The 19839-nt window shown below is 45.1% G+C and overlaps 8 protein-coding genes across 8 annotated transcripts in view; 3 read left to right on the top strand and 5 right to left on the bottom strand.

Annotated features, from left to right (window-relative positions):
* Window positions 1-88: 88 nt before the first annotated feature.
* Window positions 89-2235, bottom strand: C922_02558 (hypothetical protein; the record flags this gene model as incomplete). The annotated part of the gene is made up of 5 exons (XM_008818157.1): window positions 89-167; window positions 328-466; window positions 630-1035; window positions 1158-1480; window positions 1641-2235. 5 exons carry the CDS (start codon window positions 2233-2235, stop codon window positions 89-91), a joined length of 1542 nt encoding a protein of 513 aa, XP_008816379.1.
* A 1311-nt stretch (window positions 2236-3546) lies between these two features.
* On the top strand, window positions 3547-4167 carry C922_02557 (hypothetical protein; the record flags this gene model as incomplete). Its single annotated transcript, XM_008818156.1, has 2 exons — window positions 3547-3756; window positions 3886-4167. 2 exons carry the CDS (start codon window positions 3547-3549, stop codon window positions 4165-4167), a joined length of 492 nt encoding a protein of 163 aa, XP_008816378.1.
* A 1224-nt stretch (window positions 4168-5391) lies between these two features.
* Window positions 5392-6312, top strand: C922_02556 (2,3-bisphosphoglycerate-dependent phosphoglycerate mutase; the record flags this gene model as incomplete). The annotated part of the gene is made up of 1 exon (XM_008818155.1): window positions 5392-6312. One exon carries the CDS (start codon window positions 5392-5394, stop codon window positions 6310-6312), a length of 921 nt encoding a protein of 306 aa, XP_008816377.1.
* Window positions 6313-6767: 455 nt separating this feature from the next.
* Window positions 6768-8223, bottom strand: C922_02555 (26S protease regulatory subunit 6B; the record flags this gene model as incomplete). The annotated part of the gene is made up of 2 exons (XM_008818154.1): window positions 6768-7856; window positions 8134-8223. 2 exons carry the CDS (start codon window positions 8221-8223, stop codon window positions 6768-6770), a joined length of 1179 nt encoding a protein of 392 aa, XP_008816376.1.
* Window positions 8224-9725: 1502 nt separating this feature from the next.
* Window positions 9726-10835, bottom strand: C922_02554 (hypothetical protein; the record flags this gene model as incomplete). The annotated part of the gene is made up of 1 exon (XM_008818153.1): window positions 9726-10835. One exon carries the CDS (start codon window positions 10833-10835, stop codon window positions 9726-9728), a length of 1110 nt encoding a protein of 369 aa, XP_008816375.1.
* A 2053-nt stretch (window positions 10836-12888) lies between these two features.
* On the top strand, window positions 12889-13767 carry C922_02553 (50S ribosomal protein L10; the record flags this gene model as incomplete). The annotated part of the gene is made up of 1 exon (XM_008818152.1): window positions 12889-13767. One exon carries the CDS (start codon window positions 12889-12891, stop codon window positions 13765-13767), a length of 879 nt encoding a protein of 292 aa, XP_008816374.1.
* Window positions 13768-14141: 374 nt separating this feature from the next.
* On the bottom strand, window positions 14142-17330 carry C922_02552 (ubiquitin thiolesterase; the record flags this gene model as incomplete). The annotated part of the gene is made up of 4 exons (XM_008818151.1): window positions 14142-14232; window positions 14389-14476; window positions 14606-17004; window positions 17236-17330. The coding sequence occupies 4 exons, from the start codon at window positions 17328-17330 to the stop codon at window positions 14142-14144; spliced, it is 2673 nt and encodes an 890-aa protein (XP_008816373.1).
* A 1083-nt stretch (window positions 17331-18413) lies between these two features.
* The window catches only part of C922_02551 (structural maintenance-chromosomes protein 3), a gene marked incomplete at both ends in the record, with an annotated part of 6490 nt that continues 5064 nt past the window's right edge, over window positions 18414-19839 (bottom strand). Inside the window, 6 exons of the mRNA XM_008818150.1 lie at window positions 18414-18558; window positions 18750-18800; window positions 18972-19101; window positions 19274-19360; window positions 19504-19646; window positions 19777-19828. Coding sequence (XP_008816372.1) covers window positions 18414-18558; window positions 18750-18800; window positions 18972-19101; window positions 19274-19360; window positions 19504-19646; window positions 19777-19828 — 608 coding nt within the window. The remainder of the gene's footprint in view (window positions 18559-18749; window positions 18801-18971; window positions 19102-19273; window positions 19361-19503; window positions 19647-19776; window positions 19829-19839) is intronic.

Genomic DNA, 19839 nt, shown 5'->3' with positions numbered 1-19839 from the left:
CTTCGTTTTGCTTTGCTTCGTTTTGCTCAGCTTTGTCTTGCTGTGCTTTGTTTTTTTTTCCTTTTTTTTTCCTTCTTTTTTTCTGCCCCTACTTTAAAAGATCAACGCAGTTTAACTTGAAATGATTGTTATTTTCAATTAAGTTGTAGTTCACGCCAAGGCAGTACCTGTGGAGGGGCGGGCGAAACGCGGTTATAACGGCGGACGGGTCAGCAGCTAGCGAATGGGTGATGTAGACCTTTTTCTTTTTTTTTCTTCTTTTTTTCTTTTTTTTTTTTTTTTTTTTTTTTTTTTTTTTTTTTTTTTTTTTTTTTTTGGCTAGCTAACCACTCGAGCAGGTATATCTCCTCCGGGCTGATCACCTTGAACCTCCGCTTTAACTCTTCCCAGTATGCCCTCAAATCGCTGAATGTATTTCCATACTGCATGTTGTGGATGGCGACGAGCAGGTCGACGAAGTTGTTGTCTGCGTAGATGGGGAATAGGGACGATGGTGTGTGCGCATGGGGAGAGGTCGATGAGATGGAAAAAGAAAAAAAAAAAAGAAACTGGCCACACAACAGGGAGGCACACAACCCTTTTGTTAGAACGGGTTATCCCGTTTAGTTTGCCCATCACACCGATCCTACCGTAATAATCGTAGAGGTATACGATCTTCCTCTTGGGGGTTTGCAACATGCCGCTGAAGTAGCCTACCCCGTCGTTGGCCTTCCTCTGCTGTGCTTGTCCTTCTCCAGTTGGTGTCCCCTTAAAGTATCTTTTTGCACCTTCGAACGCTGCCGTGATGACTTCCGTTGCTTTGTTGGTAACTTCACTGGATGGAGCTTCCTGTTTCGTCTGCTCTGAGTTTGAAATGGTGGCACTTCCCTCGCTGAGGATCCTTCCCGCGTCCGCTCCTTGTTTTCCTACATCCACCGCTTCTCTTCCTGCATTCCCCCCTTTGTCTTCCCTCAGCGAATTCAAATATGAAGTCATGTAACAAATTTTGTTCTTCCCTTCGCTCTTCTTCATGACATTGGCCACTTCGGCGTAGAGCTGCGTGGGGGAGCGAAGGGGGATGAGACGTAGAAACAACTACGCGGCAAAGAGGGGCCACGCAAATGGAGAGGTATAAGCTCTGCCCTGGATGCGTTGTGCCCCTCCTCTCTGGTGCTCACCCGGGCCTCGGGGACGCTGTACGGATTGGTGACGAAGCTGTAATTCACTTCACTCAGGATAAAGTTATGCTGGCTGATATCCACGTCTGTCGACTTTAAGTAAAATGGTCTGTACAACTCAAATATATTCCTTTCGCATTTCATCTTGTTGTTGTGTTTCATGAAGGAGAGGATCTGTATGGGATGATCATTTAGGTCTATGATTTTCTCCAGAGGTTCCTTGTCTGCGTTTTCTTTGTTGTGCTTCTCCAGCTCCTCGTTCATGCTGTCTTTTAGGGCCTCCTTTCGCATCTTGTGGGTTATGACGTCGAAGGGGAATTTTCCTGCAAGGGGGGGGAAGTGAATCAAAGCAGTGTGGCGAGACGGTGGGAAGCAGAAGAAGAAGAGAAGCAAAGCAGTGTGGCGAGACGCGCTGGCGGGAACACCATGCTAAGTGTCCCTACACTTCCCCTTGCCGCTTCCCCGCTACACCTCTCAACCTACCCGTGAAGACGTAATACCTAGCGCCGCTAACACTGGGGATGAAGCGAACCTGACTCTCGTATTTGTAATTGTACAAATCGAGGTAGCCACACAGATGGCTGTTCCCAAAATAGCTCTTATAAATGTAAAAGAAGGCAAAGTAGGAGGTGGTGAAAAACAAAATGAAGAGAAAGAGAGCCTTAAAAAACTCCCCTGTGGCATATCGCTTATTCATTTTTAACTCGCTGATCGAATTGGTACTTGAGTCATCTGTCAGTGTCTGCGTGAAGAACTGGCTGCTAAACATTTTTCTGAGATTTTTCCGGTCAATTTTTATCGTCCTTATGTTTTCGTCACTCTTGCCCGTCTGCCTCACACCAGGTTGGTTCAAACTAGGTTGGTTCTCATCAGGCTGGTTCCCATCACCTTGGTTGAACTGAGGAGACTTCTCCCCCTCCGGGGCCACCTCCTCATTGTCAAAGTTGAATTCGTTGTCCAGGCTCCGATACACATTTTTCACTTCCCCCCTGGAGGCCTTCTTATTCTTCCCATCTGCGATTTCGAAGTTCTCCATCTTTTGCAGAAATGGAGAGTCGTCTATTTTTTTCTCTGCCATGGGGTGCTTAACGGGAGGGGGATATTCCCACTGTGGTAGGGGAAGCAATTAGCCACGTCAAACGGGGGCAATAAATTTTGCCAACATGGGTCAAGAGGAAGGCGTCCTCCCGGGAGGTGTAACTTAAGGGCTGTTTTGGGGACCCTCTGGGGAAACCCCTTTTAGGAAAAAAATAAAAAAATAAAAAAATAAAAAAAAATAAAAAAAATAAAAAAAATAAAAAAAATAAAAAAAAAATCGTTAAAAGGGTTTTTCCCTTGCAATCTGTTCACAAGTGTGTGCAGGTCAAGCGGTTGGAGTTGCCAATCTGTTTTGCTTCTCATCTGGATGTGCTCATTTCACGAGGGCTTCTCTTCAGGATGTGCTCCTTCGGTCCATGTTTCGTGATTGGTTCTGCGCGGTTCCTCTTCGTTCCGCTCGGTTCCGCTGGGTCTCTCCATGGCCGCCCTCCCACTTTGGCGCTTCTCCGCATTGCCCACTCGCCTGGTGACGCCCCGAGTGGTGCATCTGAACGGAGGGGCAAGACAATGAGGGGAGGGCGTTAAAAGGGACTTTCGCCCCCATCCCCCAGGGTGTGGCACAAAATGAGTTCATCGCATCGGGGGAGGAGAAAAAAGCCTTCCTTAATCAACTTGGATTGTCTTCAAAAAAGAAAAACAAAACACTTTGCCTTTTTTTAGCAGATGGAAAAATACTCCCTCGTGGGAAAACAAGAAAAGAAAAAAAAAAAAAAAGCACAACTCTGAGGTGTAATGTACATACCCCTGTGTACGTGGTACTGCCATGGGTGCTCTATGCTGGTCGGAATAGGAAGACCCAAGTGTGAAGCTCTTTTTTGTAATGCCTAGGAGAATGGGCAATATGTTGTATAACGCAATAAATGCAGTCAATTCGGAAGGGCGGCACATTGTGTATTCCCCTGAGCTCGCAAAAATGGTCAGGCTTTATTGACACAATTTGAAAAAAAGAAAAAAAAAAAAGAAAAAAAAAAAGAAAAAGTTTAAGTGAGCCCCTATTTTATTTTTTCCTTTTTTTGTTTTCCCATTTGGGAGGTTCCCACTTGATAGAGTTATAGAGTACCCTTTTGCGCGCTTCTCTTTTGCGAGCTTCTCTTTTGCGAGCTCCTCTTTTGCGAGCTCCTCTTTCCCGCTCTGTCGGCATCTCTACAAGAGGGGGTTCCCAGCTTGACGCGATTGGGCCATTTCACGAGTGCGCCATTTGGCCGTGTTCCGTTCCGTTGTGTAGCGCAGCTTAGCGGTAACGTTGGCCCCAGAAGGACGAATAGCCTCTTCACCTCGCCTCAAACCAACAATGGCTGGGAGCGACGGACAGGTGCAGGTGGCCCTGGGAAAGGCAGAAATCGATGACCTGATTGGCAACTCACTCAAGTCAGGAGACACAGAAGAGCACCCCTATTTTTTGCAACAGAATAATATATACTGGGAAACGGGCCACCGAACGTACATTCCTTTTTTTCATTTCCTGATTCATAAGTACACCAACAAGATAGTAGACGACCAGGTGGGTCCCCTGCGCAGCCGCACCTCGGATGGTTTGGCATCCCACCGCGAGGGCGTCACCACGTGAACGCTGCACAGACTACATCGTTGCCACACACGCTACACCGCCGCTACCCCCCCCCTTCCTCAGATCCGGAAGTTCACCAAGAGCATGCAGAGCGTGCACCACACTCCCTTCGTATTTCACAAGGAAGGCTATTTTAGAAATTACTACGCCGATCCTGACGTCAACATGGTTTTCCACCTAAAGAAGAGACCCAACTTTGTCTTTAACTCCACGGGCACCTTGAATTCGTACAACCTCCTAGAGAGCAACTGCTCCTACGACAAGCCCACGTGCATCTTCAACCAAGTCGTTATGAGTGCCTTTAAAATGGATTTGAAGAACGTCCTGGAGGGCGCTGTGCAGTGAAGGCAGAGAAGCGTCATACGGGGGGGAGCTCTTCCCTCCCCTTCTGCGAATATGACCTCTTGTTCGAACATGACTTCTTTTTCGAACGTGACTTCTTTTTCGAACGTGACTTCTTTTTCGAACGTGACTTCTTTTTCGAATATGAATTCAATTTGCTCCATTTAGAAACGGACGGTGCTTCTTTCCTTTTCCTGTCCCTACACACCCAAAGGTCGCATAGCGCATCCTACTCTGTATGGGTGTCACAGTAGGAGAGTTTTTTTTTTTTTCTTAGTTTTTCTCGTTCGCTCCGTTGCGTTAACAACCGACTGACCGGTTCTCACTGAATTGCGTGTACTTCTTATGGGCATGGTACCCATAACTGCTATTTTTGCGTAAAGGGAGCTCCGCAGTTTGGGGAGCGGGGCACACTGGCTGCTTCTCGGCCGGGCGTCTTTGTGAATTTGTGGGCCATTCGATATAGCAGACGTCACAGCAGCCGTTACAGGTAACCGTTACAGATAAGCGGGGTGGTCGCTCGGCCGAGTAGGGTGACCTCTAAGAGTGCCGCCACCCCTCTGCCACTGGTGTGCGCCGCTTGAGGGGACGACCCAACAGATTGCGACTAAAGCATTGGTGAACTCTGCTTCGCGTTGCTGTGTTTTTCGGTGCATTTCTCTGCATTTCTTGGATTTTCCTTCTTTTCCCGCTTTTCCTCCTTTCCCTGCTGTTCCCGCTTCTCCTGCTTTGCTGCGCGTTTGCCCCGCTTCTTACTTTTCGCCCAAGCGAGGTGCCCTAGCGGAGGTGTTGCCATCTCCATTTGAAGGAGGAATTTTTTTAAGCGCCCCGCTCGGTACGGCATTGCAATTGGGCAAGGAAATACGAGCGCTAAAAAATGAGCGGCTCGGGAAGGAGCAAAAAAAGGAAGCGGCCAACGAAGGAGCAAACGAACGAACGAGCGAAGAAGAGCACACTAACCATCTTCTGATGAGCACCCCCCACAACTAACAGAAAGCACTGCCAGTAAGAAGCGGCACTGTCAATAAGCGCACAGGAGTAAGCCCCCATCACAAAAACACACACATTGGTAGTTTCTCCTTTACCGGTGGCTTCTTCACGGGTAGCTTCCCCTTTACCGGTGGCTTCTTCACGTGTAGCTTCCCCTTTACCGGTGGCTTCTTCACGTGTAGCTTCCCCTTTACCGGTGACTTCTCCTTCACGGGTAGCTTCTCCCTCGGAGCGAAGATGCGACATTACAACTTAGTGAGCAAAATCGGTCTCAGGAAAAACCTGAGAGGGAACTCGCAGACGAACCTTCAGGCGAACCTGCAGGCGAAGCGAACCTTTAGCGGAGGGGTGAACGGAGAAAAGGTGAAATACGTGAAGGAGGGAAAGGGCAAGTACATCCTCTGTACAGCAGTCACATCAGTGGCACTCTCAATCGGGCTGACCTACGCATATGAGAACTATGTTCTTTACAGATGGAACCATAAGTATGACTATGCATACAATCCGTATATGAAGGATATCGAAAATAAGTTAAAAGAGAAAAAGGAAGGAAAGAGAGAAAAAAAACATGTGTCCAAAAATATAATACTTGTCCGACATGGACAATACGTACGGAAGAATAAAAATGATGAGAGTTCAAAAAAGCTAACAAAGGAAGGATGCAAACAAGCTGAGATGACTGGAAAGAAGCTGAAGGATATTCTGAATGACAAGAAAATCAGTGTGATATATCACTCAGATTTAATTCGCGCAAAAGAAACTGCAGAGATTATTAGTAAGTATTTTCCAAAGGCTCAGCTGATAAATGATCCGAACTTAAATGAAGGCACTCCGTATTTACCTGATCCTATTCCTAGAAGCTCCAAATTTGATAGCAATAGAATCCGTGTCGACAATAAAAGAATCAATAAAGCATATGAGACTTATTTTTATCAGCCACCTGGAGACGAAGATGAGTACCAGTTGGTAATATGTCATGGTAATGTGATTCGCTACTTTCTGTGCAGGGCTCTACAACTTCCTCTGTTTGCTTGGCTTCGTTTCTCCAGCTACAACTGCGGAATTACGTGGCTCGTTTTGGACGACGAGGGCTCCGTCTCCCTACGCGAGTTCGGCTCCGTCTCGCACCTCCCCTTCGACAGCGTCACTTACTTCTGAGGGGGTGGGCGGCATGTGAGCAGCGTGTAAACCGAGCCAGCATCGGCATCTAAACCGAGCGACCACCGCCTCTTAGCCGCACCACCATCGCCGCGCTAGCCTGGCTACACGCCATGCGGGAAAAGCCTCTCCGCCTCTGTGTACAGCTTCCCATTTTCACACCTAACGGAAGAGACTCCCTTTTTTTTGTGCCCCTTCTTTTTTCCCACCACATATCGGGTGGAACCGATCGAAGAAGGAAGCAGCGCTACACGGACGTGTCCATGTGTACACGCCCCATCCACACGGAGACTTCTTCATGAGAATGAAAACGATTCATAATGGCAGTTAGTTTGGAGGGAGGTGGCAATACCTCCGTAACGGGAAAAGGTGCAAAAAAAAAAAAAAAAAAAACGGCTTGAATAGGTGGTCCAAATGGACGTCGAAACGACCCGAAAAGGCGCCCGCCCCTCTACCTATATGTTATAAAAGTCATAATCGCGCATCTGCTTGCGGACGTGCGTGCGGTATCCCTGCTCGAAATCGTTAGCCGTGATGATATAGCGGTTCTTGCGTATGGCTTGCATGCCGGCCTCCTGTGCAATGGCAGCAATGTCGGCGGCACTTATCTTATCAGTCCTCACGACAAAATTCTCTATATTAACATCGCTGCTGACGTTCATCTTGCTAATAATGGTCTGAAAAATAAGTCTTTTCTGTTTCCTGTCCGGGAGAGGGAACTCAATTTTTCGGTCAAGTCTTCCCGGTCTCAACAATGCAGGATCTAATGTATCCGCCCTGTTCGTCGCCATGATGACTTTCACATTGGTGGATTTGTCGAACCCATCCATCTGATTCAGCAATTCTAGAAGAATCCTCTGCACTTCTCTGTCTGCCCCTGTCTGCGCATCAAACCTTTTTGTTGCTATTGCATCTACCTCATCGATAAAGATGATGGAAGGAGAGTTCTCACGGGCTAGTCTGAAAACATCTCGAACCATTCTTGGACCTTCTCCTAGGTATTTTTGGACAAATTCAGAACCGACTACCCCGATAAAGGTAACTTGTGTCTCATTCGCTACTGCCTTAACAAGCATTGTCTTGCCTGTACCTGGGGGTCCATATATTAAGATCCCCATGGGGGGTTCTATTCCGATTTTTTCATACAGTTCTGGGCTTTTTAGAGGCAATTCTACGGCTTCTCTCATTTCCTGCTTCTGTGTGTCCAGTCCTCCCAGGTCTGTGTACTTCACATTTGGTCTCTCACTGACTTGTAGTAACTGTATGCTGCTGTCCGATTCGGATGGAAGTATATTCACGATGGAATGGCTGTGTCGGTGTAACGCCACGCTAACTGATGGCTTCAAATCTTCTTTATTCAAGGTAGACAAAATTCGAACGTAATAATTCGACCCGGCCGTGCTGCTCACAATCCCATAGTTGTTATCGATTATGTCTAGAAATTGCCCTATGATGAGAGGGACACTTTGTATGCGCTTGATTTCGTTCTTCGACCTGATCAGCTCTCTCTTCAGATTTTTGTGCTCCTCTTTGATGTACTCCTCCTGAGGGGGGAATGGTAAAGGGGCGCGACAATGGTGAAGCGGCGAGGCAGTGGTGAAGCGGCGAGGTAGTGGTGAAGCGGCGAGGTAGTGGTGAAGCGGCGCCGCAATTATAAAAGCTGCGCATCTTACGTGGGATTTTCACGCGCATCCCCCACGTGTACAACCGCCCAGCTAGGCGAACACTCCTTCGAGGGATGTGCCACTACAAGGGAGATACCACTACGAGCCGGGTCTGCCCACACACACGCGTGCCGCCGATCCTCACGCGAGCACCCACCTGTATATTCAGCATGTCAATCTGCTTCTTCAAAATTTTCAGCTTAATGTAGTAGTCCTCCTCCTTCAGGTACTTGCCAATGCTATCCATTTTTTTCGTTTTTCTTTTTTTTTAAAACCTTTTGTTTTTTCTCTTGGCTACTTGGTCAAACGCTTCTTTCAGGACATCCTTTCCGGGAGGGGAGATTCAAGAAAATGCTGCTTCGTCAACGGCTGCTTCGTTAAGGTCTGCTTCGTTAAAGTCTGCTTCGCCAAAGTCTGCTTCTTTCTTTTTATTCTCCTTCTGTGGCAGTCCTTCTGAAGAGTTCCCCAGAAGGGCGTCAAAACGAAATGGCAAAAAAAAAAAAAAAAAATAGCATTAAAGGAGAATTAAACGTAAGTTAAAAATTAAGCAAAGGCATTGTATCGCAGAGTGTGCCCCTTTGGAATGGCCCACCGTTCGCGGCGCGTTCCGTTTCACTGGCGGGAAAAAAAGAAGGAAGGGGCCTAGCGAGAAGGGGCCAAGTGCGAAGCGGCAAAGTGAAAAGTACCAAGGGCGAAACAAATCCCCGCGCACCGGCCGTACTCGCTCATCTCATGTACCACTCTGTGCATACAAACGTTCCAGGGGCCAACCGTTCTCGGCCGCGCTCATTTTCACCAACAAGAGGGAAAAATGAAGGAGAAAGAGGACGACACCTTTCTGTTTAAACTTCTCCATTTTCGCTGTGACCAACTTGCAACCGTTTTGACTCTGCCTTTTCCTCCTTCAACCGACCGACGGCACATCTGCACACGGAGTGTACGCAGGCAGTTGCCTGATGTTACCTCGCAGTGAGTTACCCGGATGCTACAGGAACGGGCGCATATATACATTATATATAATATATCCATGTGATGCATTCGCGAGCCTGCAACTTTCAGCGTAGCACACGCGGAAGGACAGACGGAACTCTGCCCGAAGCAGTGCTTCTCACCCACACACGCATTTCTCCCATTTGGACAAACACCTACGCGGCAACGCAGAATTGGATCCACGCCACTGGCGATATAACTCACCTTTTCTGAGCAAATCTAATTAACGAATTTAAAAAAAAGTTTTTAGGGAAACGTGAAAAGGACGAGGAGGGAACATATTGTGAAGTTTTTTTTTTTTTTTCTTTCTACAAAATGGGGAATGTATCATAAAATGCATATTAAGAAAACTCAATCAATATATTACTACATTAATACACAGATACATTATTTTAATTTTTTTTTTTTTCTTTTTTGATGTGGCCCCACAAATTAAATACCCGAATGGTCCCACCTCCTCCCCATACAAATGTATAATATTTACCCATGCGACCATATGTAGCCTCCTCTGAGGACCCACTTACACACGGGGAAGGGGCACCTACGAGGGAGGCCAACTCAATATATCCCAACAGACACAGCAAACGGAACGGTTCTTATCCGAACGGGTGGTTATCCGAACCGCGGGATTTCCTAACGGGTTTGTTAAGCTGAGCCACCCACCCTGTGGGAGAAAGCAACCCAGTGTGCTGCTTCCACACAATACGCAGAGGGTGAATATAGATCCTCGTCCAAAGAGGGGGCAACCCCTTCTTATCATCACGCCATGTCGGACAAACAAGAGCCACTCTTCAAATGGTTGATGACGTAGTTGTATGCCTCCTCAATGCAGTCCGTAAGGAAAATGGAATCTAGATCCTCTTCAGAAATAAGCCCATAATCAGCTAGCTTCTTAAAATTGAGAATACTAGACCAAAAGTCTTTTCCAAAAAGAATAATAGGCACATTTCTCTTAAACTTCTTACACTGCTTTAGGGTGAGAATCTCCATCAGTTCATCCAAAGTTCCGAACCCCCCTGGGAGGACGATAAAAGCTAGGGATAAATAGACTAGCCAAAATTTTCTGGTAAAAAAATAATGAAATTTGAAAGATAAGTTTCGATCTACATATTGGTTGGCTCCTTTTTCAAATGGAAGAGAAATCATAAAGCCTAAGGATCTGCCATTGGCTTCTCTGCTCCCCTTGTTCGCTGCCTCCATAAAACCAGGACCTCCCCCTGTACAGATCGCAACAGTAAAATTGTTTGGATTCTTTTCCCCTTTTTTATTTGGCAGAAAGCTATGTACCTTTGGCAAATGGGTCGAAATATTATTCACTGCCTTCTGCCCTTCTTCTGTCCCAAAAAATAAAGTCAGCCGTTTTGAAAGCTCATATATTTTTGCATAATATTCTGTGGTCCATTTTAATTTATGTAATTTTTCTAAGTCTTTTTTTACCCTTTCATATTCTGCTACCTCCGTGACTGTTAATGGTGTCCTGCTCGCTATTTGGTCATTAAATTTGGTGAGTTTTTTTTCCAATTTTCTTTTTCTCGATTGATATTTTTCATTACTTAACGATCTGGAAGAGCCGAAAACTACGACTGTGAAAAATATTCCTTCATCTCGTAATGCATCTTGGACTCCCACAAATTCGGATACTATTCGAACCAGCCTGGCACCCTTCCCATTAATAAAATTGCTTTTATTGTAAATCTCTTTTACTTCCACTTGGCCGTCGTCACTTTGTTGTTCTTCTTCTGTGTCGCTTTTTAAATTCTGCCCCTCTTTTTTTTTCTCCTCCTGCAGTGTCTCTGCCGTCCCCACGGGCCCCGCTTCCCCCAGGATGTGTATTCCCCCCATTGCGCCCATCGAGTCAATCGTTTGCATTTTGCCCCCCAGCTTCGCCTGCTACAGCTTCTGCTATTGCGCCTGCTATTGTGCCACCTATTTTGCCACCTATTTTGCTCTGCTACTTTATTTTTTTTTCCCTCTTTTGCATCTTTTCGATGATTTTTTCACTCAAAATTGAACTGCCGCGTTGGAAACGCTCCCCCCAGGCGTGGCGAAAAAATTGTGGGCGACGACGGTGTTCGAGGCGCGAGGTGCTCGACGTGTGCTACGCGTACGCAGCGTGTAGACGCAGTATGTTTGCTACACTTGTGTGTTTTTTTTTTTCCTTCTTTGTTCCAAATTTTAACCCCTTTCTCGTGTAAACTACTACTCATTCGGGGGGAAAACAAAAAAACAAAAATGCTGGTTGAAGGGGAATATCGCTTGGGTAACATTAAACTCATTCACGCATGCGCACAAACGTACGAACGCAATGTAAAATGATCAGATTCTCAATAATTTTGAGGTGAAAATGTTAATTTGTTCAGTTCAATTGTAAATGCACCCAACAACGTGGCACAATTTTAAAAAAAATAGAATACAGTCAATGTGACAACTCTGTAGTGGTATTTTTTTTTTTTTTCCTTTTTCCAACTTTTTTACCTAACAAATTTTCCTTCTAAAAAAAATAGTATACGTAATGTCATATGTACCTGTGTGTTGTCGCGTAAAAATACGCACCCTCTCACCTGAATGTTCCTGTTTTGCGAAAAAAAAAAAAAAAAAAAATACGGGTACGAAAAAGCAGGCAAAAGTGCTGACAAGTGCGCGAAAGTGCTGAAGGAGTACGCATAAATGCGCATAAAATGTATGACTTGTTCAGGCAAATATGTTACCTTTAAAATGAATTTACCAAATGGTTGTTCATTTTGGCTGTTTTCTTTTCTTCGCCGCGGAGAATTTACGTTCATTTTGCAGTTTCTCCTCTGTTCGTGTAAAGGCCATTTTTATGGGCATTTTTTTGTGAGTTTCTTTTTCCGTTTTTCTGCACACGGATTGAGAGAATACACATTTAAGGGGAATGAAACGAATTGGGCAATGGCTGCCACCTTTTTGCTTTAACAAATGTGCAGATTGGCTAGCTAGTTTGCTTTATGGTTAACCGGTTGGCCAAATGGCGCGTCAACTGGTTACCCCAAGGGCTTCCAGAACTGCCTAGTCAGTCCTTTTTTTGTTGTTGTTGTTGTTTTTCCGCTTTTGCGGCACTCTGCAAAGCGTTGTATTTTTTATTTTATACTTTTTATTTTTTATTTATTTTCTTTTTTTTTTGCTACCCTTTGGCATTCCTCAAATGTACATACCCATCCGCACACCCATCCACAGCGACACACTCGCTCACAATGAGTACACCGGCACATTTACATGTCACTCCTTATTGGTGAAGCTTCCCCCGTGGTGGAACACCTCACTAGGCGTAGTAATGTCTGAAAAAAGGGAAAACAAAGCAAATCGCGAAAGTTAGCTTCTAAAGCTTCTCCATGCGCAGGAGTATGCTCCCCTTTATAGGAACAGAATCCGTCGTAGAGCGGAGAAAACTCACCCACTGTGGGATAGCGATGGAATGTGTTCCCCGTCGTTGCTGAATACGTTGTGCCAGATAGAAGGAACAGCTTAATATCATATCTTTTAATGTGCTATGGTCTGGGGGTAGGTGCACAATCCGACGACGCTACAAAGGGGCAAGTAAATTGAAGCGCATCATTTGCCAAAAGAGCAGACAGAGGGGGGGGATAACAGCACAGGTGGTTCATGGGTGGTTTATTTGTGTAGCGAGCGAGCTAACAAACTCTCCTGATTAATTTTTTTCAGTTTTTTTTTTTTTTTCCCCCCAAATAAACCGCCCCTGAGTAGTTGACTCGTGGGCCACGTCCCCCACGGGGGCAATGCAAAATATGAATGTCTGCGTGAGAGACGTTAAAGGCACTATTCATTAAGCGGATAAAAGGAGGCCTACGCGTGTGTAAACATATAGGGGGGGGTACTATTTGCAGGGGAAAACGTACCCCTGTGGCACTCCCCCGCAGGTACACATTTACACTCACCCAGGATAATGTTCTTGAAACGGGCGGGCGGAAGACGCTTTCCCCTCGCACTGCTGTTGTGTTTGATTCACACGATATGTCTGCATAGCATCTGTGCAGGGAAAAACTCCTGGGGGGTCTACAAATCCGGTGCAGTGAAGGCGCCACTTGAGTTGTTCTCTCCTTCCACAGGAATAATAACAAAGTGGAGAAAGAACGAAGAAGCGGGAGAAGAAGGAAGAGGAAGAAGAAGCAGAAAAGGAAGCCATGTGGAGTATCCCCATTTTCTAAGCAATACAAATATAGGCCGGAGAAAAAGAGAAAAATGTATTTCGATAAATAGCAGAAAATGTAGTGGGTATCGAAACACCAGAGAAGGGAAAGACGAAATGATAAGAAAAATAAAAAGAATTTTAAAAGTAACAAAGCTGTTAATACAGATAAACAGTTTCAAGTTAACTCCAAATATGAGGATGGATTTGTTAATAAATCTTCCCAGACCACATGTACGTGTTCATATGGTTAAGAACACCTTAATGAAGCTAGCTGTAGAGAACACTCCATTTGAAGCCATCGTACCTCACCTCAAGGAAAGCAACACCTATATGTTCATTATGGATGAAAATTACATAGCCTTTACTCTGTATGCAAATAAATCGTTCAGTTCGATGTACAAGGAATACAAAATGAATAATTTTATAAAATTGTCTGTTTATGAGAATACAATTTTGAGCAAAGCTGAGACGGAGAATTTAATAAATATAAAAACACACAGTTTTTATTTTGGGCAGGTGGTGAACAAGCTTGTCCGATTGATTGGGGACATCCCTCGCTCCATTATGCAAGTCCCCGCCTCCATAGCGCGCGGTATTTATTTGCACACGCAGAGGGGCGCGCCAGAGGGGTAGGAACGGTGAAAACATTGGGGGGTTGCCCTGTGAAGTTTCCACGCGAAGCCGATATACAAAGCCGCCATACCAAGCTGCGCATTCACCCTGCGTTACCTTTTTTCGCACCGCGTTCACGTTCACCCCTTGGGTGCCCTTGCACATACACTTTGGAAGACCTTCACAGAGTACAACTTCTCCAGTGGAACACAATCAAGGGAGTGTCCACAGCTTGGATGACTTGTTGCCTTTCTACGTATACAGTGCGGACATGAAGTGTTCATAGGGTGGAAGCTGGGGGACGGAGATGGACGGATAGGCATGGATACCCATATTGCTATCTTGAACGCTCTGTGCGAGGGAAATTCCGCCAAAAAGAAAAAGGAAAAATTCTCTCAGATCCTCTTGTACAAATGGATGTATGCCGTGTCCCTGCCCTTGTTCGTGTCGCACAGGCCAATCTTGTTGTCGTTGTAGACGTACCACCTTGGGGGGGAAAAAAAACAAAAAAATGAAAAAAAAAAATAAAATAAATAAAAAATAATCAAATAAAATAAAAAAGACAAATTAGCGCCCGCTCCAACTTGCATTTATTTTTTTCCGCGCGAGGAGTATCTCCCCATTGGGGGCGCAAATCCCTACTGAGCATCGTCCTTTATGTAGCAGATGTAGTGGCCCGAGTTGGCGTTGCTTCCCATGTGCACGATGGAAGCGACTAGTTCGTAGTTGGCTGCGAGGGGGGGTATAAATGGTGAAAGAAGAAGAGAAATTGATTCGCTTTTCTCACAAGTGTTGCATGCTCATAAGTCTATGCCGCGTCTAACAGATGTGGACCTCTCTTCCCGCGGAGCACCCTTACCCAAGCCGTCTTCGCACTTGTTCCTGTTGACAATAGCAGCGCACTTCATCTCCGTGAGGACGTCCAGATTGGAAAAAATATAATCGATGGATTTCTGCAAGTCGTTTTTGTTTATGAGGAGGGAAGCCATAGCCACGTCCCTGTTCACGCCCATGCTGACGATAGCATTTAAATTCTCTGAGTTGACGTCCGTCCCTTGGCTGATTTCTTGGAGCTCCAATTCGACGGAGTCTTCTCCATAAATGTATGAGATGCAATTGTTCACATTTTTGACTTTGACTTTTCTGATGGCCTCCAGAATTTTTTCCTTTTCAAATCCGAGATCTAGAAGGGAGTTGAAAAGATCCTTATGCTGTTGCATGATGTACTCCTCGTTGCTTTTCCGTGCATGGGAAGCATCCGCGGAGTTCTTCCCTTGTCCTTCCCCATACCCACTGCCGCTGCTCGTAGCGGTGATAGCGGCAGTAGGGGTCTTCTCCGATCGCATAAACTCTAAGTTAATGTACTCATCGGTCTGAATGGGAATATTTATCTTCTTTGCGCTCCAGTTCTCATCGGCATAAAATCTCTTAATGTGAATAAAAAGATACGGAGGAAAGGTCTTAAATTTGATATCCTTCTGAGCGAAGATTTTCATTTTTTTCTCCTCACTGTAGTACTCATCAATGTGGTCCTTTTTTATAAAATTATTCAGGCAGTCTAGTAGCGTTACATGAGAGGGAGAAGTAAGGGAAGTGTCCTGTCCTTCCAATTTTTTCAACACAGCATTATCGAGTGGGATGTCCAATGAGAGGATGTTATTATGGAAGGAGCTCTTACTTATGTTATTCTCATCACTGACAATGGTTTGTTCCATTTCGAAGGTGAAGAGGTTGAAGAGGGACTTTTCACTTTTTTGTTGATTATCCCCTTCTCTGTTCTCCCCCTCCGCTGCGGACATGTTATTGTTGCTCTTGTTAAATTTGTCCCCCTTTTGAGTTTCCCCCCCCTGTTGAGTTTTCCCCCCCTGTTGGCTCTTCTCCATCTGGCTCATTTTCCTCTTATCGGAATTTCCCCCGTTTAGGAGTCTTTGAAAAATGACATTTTCATTTTCGATGAGCTCGTTTAGGAAGTAGGTTAAAAACTCGAAGATGTCCTGCTGACTGTTATTGCAGAAGGAGTTCCCCTTCTGATTTAGGCATCTTCGAAACATGGAGGGATTGATACTAACACAATTTTCTTCATCCACATCGCTGTCGTAGTTTACCTCCACATTTCTATTCACACATTCTTCTTTAAACTTTTTTATATATTTCTTTTTCTTCTTAATATAGTCTTCTTTAAAAATCATGCAGCATAATTTTGCATACTGAATGAACATATCGAGGTGTGTCTTCTTTTCCCTCTCCAGGGTTAGTAGGAAGTCGACCTGATTGTCTATATATCTGTAACTAACCTCTTTTATGGAGAGTAAGACTTGCAAGGCGCAATTCATGTAGCACGTATTTCCTAAGTTAAGGAATCCAACCTTTCCCTCTTTACATACAAGCTGTGTATCCTTATCAAGTATGGAGGTAAAATTTATGTTTTGATTTTCTTTTATTTCTTTCTCCAAAGTGGTAACTTCTGTTTTGTTCAAATTCGTTATATTAATTCCGAGGTTTTTCAGATGCACATTTATATAGGGATCTATTACGCTGTCATTTTCGTCATCTGCGTAGGAGAATACATCTGCTTCTCCCTCCTTGGTGATGGTTCCTAGTTTCACTACTAGGGGGTACTTCTTTCCACTTTCGTAATAATGCTTCAACGCTGCACCTTCTTCATTGTTCAGACACCCCCCTCCATAATTGAATATTTTCCTTCCACACCCAATGTACCCATCGGATAAGTTCAGCCATATGTTTTTCTTAGCTTTGCAAACCGCACATTCGAGATTTTCATTCTTTATTGTAATGTTTGGTAGTTGTATAAGATCCTTTGCGTATTTGCTCTCCTTTATTTCGTTCACCCACTTGTTTGGGCTCTCCTTCTTTATCTCGTTTTTGTGACTGATTATGCTTTTACATATATTTTTTACACGCTCGTCTTCCACTTGATCTAAAAGGATGTAGAGGTTTTCCTCCAAATCGTACAGGGCATACTCGCACTGGTACTCGTACACTCTACTCTCTTTGAATCCTCCTTCCACGTTCAGGGTCAGATTTTTTATTTCGCTTTTTTCTATCTTGTCGAGCAGTTTTTTTTTTTTCTTGATATTCAGGTAGAACCTTCCTGCGGGGACCCCTGGGCTCTGATCGCTACTTTGGCCGCTCCCCTGCTGCGCTCGGTTGTAGTTGTGCTGAAGGCACTTCAGGCCGAAGCTCTCGAAGGAAACCAGGTCCACGAATACGCCGTCCTCGAAGATGTCCTTGTCACCGCTGCGGGGGGGAGGGAAGCGAAATTGGGCGTCTGTCCACACGGGGGGGGAAAGAAATGCTCAAACGGGGGGAAAAACGAGTGGGAAAATGAATGGTCAAACGAGTGGCAAAACGAGTGGCAAAACGCGTGATAAAACAAGAACACACCCCATGCGCAGGCGCATACTCCACACATACGCCACGCATGTACACGGCGCCCCTCTGGCCCTCTTTCAACGTTGCGCTTCTTACGTCACGCTGCACTCGTCCAAGTATATGACGTCATCCTTCGACGGCTCGCGGATGCTGGCCGAAATGGAAGCCAGAACGCTTTTAATGTCGGTCATGCTTCTTCTCCTCGCAGTTGGCGTATCCTTCGGATGCGCAGAAAATGGAAAAAAAAAAAAAAAAAGAGATTGTTCCTTTTCTGAGGCAAAGAGTAAACCGCGCGGTACGCTTCCGTTGACGCTATTGTTTCGATGGCACTCTATTTTGACTATCCGGTTCGACTTCAGTAAGTTTGGAATGTTTTCCCTTTTTCTTCCAGAACGAATGTAACCTTTCCGCGGCGTGGAGCGAGCGAAAAAGTGTTCTTTGCACACACGTTTAGCTTTGTATACCAAGTGGGAAAAATGAAGGAAGTGGGTTGATGGAATGGGTTGATGGAATGGGTTGATGGAAGTGGGTTAATGGAAGTGGGTTTAAGGAAATGGAATCAAGGGGAAAAAACGTGAGCTATAAAATGTCGGCTATAAAATGTGGGCTACAAAGCTACAAAATGTGAGAAAGCAATTCTTGCACATTTGCAGTATAAGAAAATGTTGGTCGCCTGTGATGGCACTCCTGCCGCATTGCCGCAACTGTTCAGGGCGATTTTACGCACATAGGTGGCGTACATGCCACATGTGGTAAAAATTGTGCCTTTGCGGTTTTTAAGTTAAGAAAACAAGTGGACATGTAGAAGGGGAAAAAATTAGAAAAAAGTGACCCATCTTAAGTTTTCGTAAATGAAGAAAGGGACATATAAAAGGTACATAACAAACGTGAATGTAAAATTTGCATACGTACGTGTACGCACAAGTGGACGTGGAAAAAGAAAAAAGAAAAGAAAAAAAAACAGAGAAGGGGGGTAGGAGCTGTTCTGCTTAGTCCAAGGGAATGCTTTAATTTTCTATAGCATTCTTTTCCTCCTGAAAGAGTAAAAATAAATGAAGTGGATTTGGCGTACACCGCGTATCGCAGTGCGTTTATTTGGAGTTCGCCACTTGTGTATTCGGGGCGTGCGATCATCTCCTTAATGTCTTTATTTGAAAAAAAGGGGGGCCAACATGCCAAGTGCTTAGCTCATTTTGCCATTGTATCGCAGTGGCGTTTTTTCCGTTTTTTCTTCTTTTTTTTGCTGTTTTTTTTTCCTTTTTTATTGGCGCGCTTTAATTATTTTTTCGCGTGGTGTGGCGCGGCATTACGATGCTGATTATTTCGTAGGCCTCCTTCTTCGTCCCCCTGGCAATGTAACTTTCGCGGTCCACTATCCTGACGATGTACATATTTTCGCAGTACTCCAGGAGCTCCTTCCTAAAAAAAGAAAAATGAAATGGGTGTATTGGGAGAGGGAGCAATTCCTTCAGTGTGTGTTTAACGGCGTGGCACGATTTGCTCGACGTTTGTCTTAGTCGCCCGTATGAGTTGCTCCTATGAGTTGCTCCTATGAGTCGCTCCTATGACTCGTTTGTTTTTCCATTTTTCTGAGTCCCCTTCTCTCCCACCTGAATGTCGTGATTATGAACTGGGTTCCTCTTTGGGCCAACTCCCGCAGGCTGTGGCAAGGAAAAAACAAAATAAACAAACAAATAAATAAACAAATAAATAAACAAATAAATAAAGCACAGGTGTAAACGTTGCCACAATCGCACCCGTGTGGGGGGGCATTTTTTCCCTTTGCGCACGTGAAGAAAAAGCTGAGTTGCCATTTCTCCGTTTGGCCGTACAGGAGCGAGAGGTTGTCCCGGTGAATTGTGTCCAGGGCCGCGTCAATTTCGTCGAAAAAGAAAAAGGAAAAGTTGTCGATTTTGTTCAGGCAAAGAAATAAGCAAATGGCCACAATGCTGCGCTCTCCTCCTGAGTGGGGAAAAATGGGCAGAGAAGACACAAAATGGGCAGAGAGGATACAAAATGGGGGCAACGTGGGCTAAGGGTTCCCGTGCAGCTATCGAAGAAATGCACAGCAGAGTGGCACAAGCGCATATAGATGGAAAAGCCCCAATAATACGGTGCACTTTTGTCCCCTTACCAGACAACTCCTGAATCGTGTAACTCATTTTCTCATCCTCGTTCGAAGTGATATTGATCGAGATGCCGGTAATTTTGTCAACGTAGGCTATTTAGGGGGAGGTCCGCGTGGGAAAATGGGCAAATGAGGAAACGGGTAGGTACATAAAAATAGACAGATGCATGCGTTTGGGGAAGTACGCGGGCATGTGTGCCCCACCATCGGTCATGCAGGGCACCCATTCTGCTCACCTTCATCGTCGATCATCTTTTTCCTCGCCCTTTTCTCACTGGCCTCCTTCAGGATATCCTTGTACTCCTGTTCGCTCATTTTTTTAAGCACCTGCGAAGGGGGTACCATTCGAATGCACATGTAAAACTGTATTGCGTCCTGTCTGGTGCGCCAAACAAAGGGACGTTTTTCACATAGAGGTGTCAAAACAAGTGTACACATTTTTGTATCCCCTACCAGGGTAGCCTTCCGATTCTTAAAAAGCAATGAGAAATACTCGGAGAAATATTTACTGATTTTTAAGTACGTAGCCTCTAACGCTTCGTCCTTCTTCTTTCCAATGTGCTGTAAAGGGA

Source organism: Plasmodium inui, assembly GCF_000524495.1.
Source record: "Plasmodium inui San Antonio 1 unplaced genomic scaffold supercont1.9, whole genome shotgun sequence".
Lineage (NCBI taxonomy): Eukaryota > Apicomplexa > Aconoidasida > Haemosporida > Plasmodiidae > Plasmodium > Plasmodium inui.
This window is presented reverse-complemented; position numbering and strand designations above follow the sequence as displayed.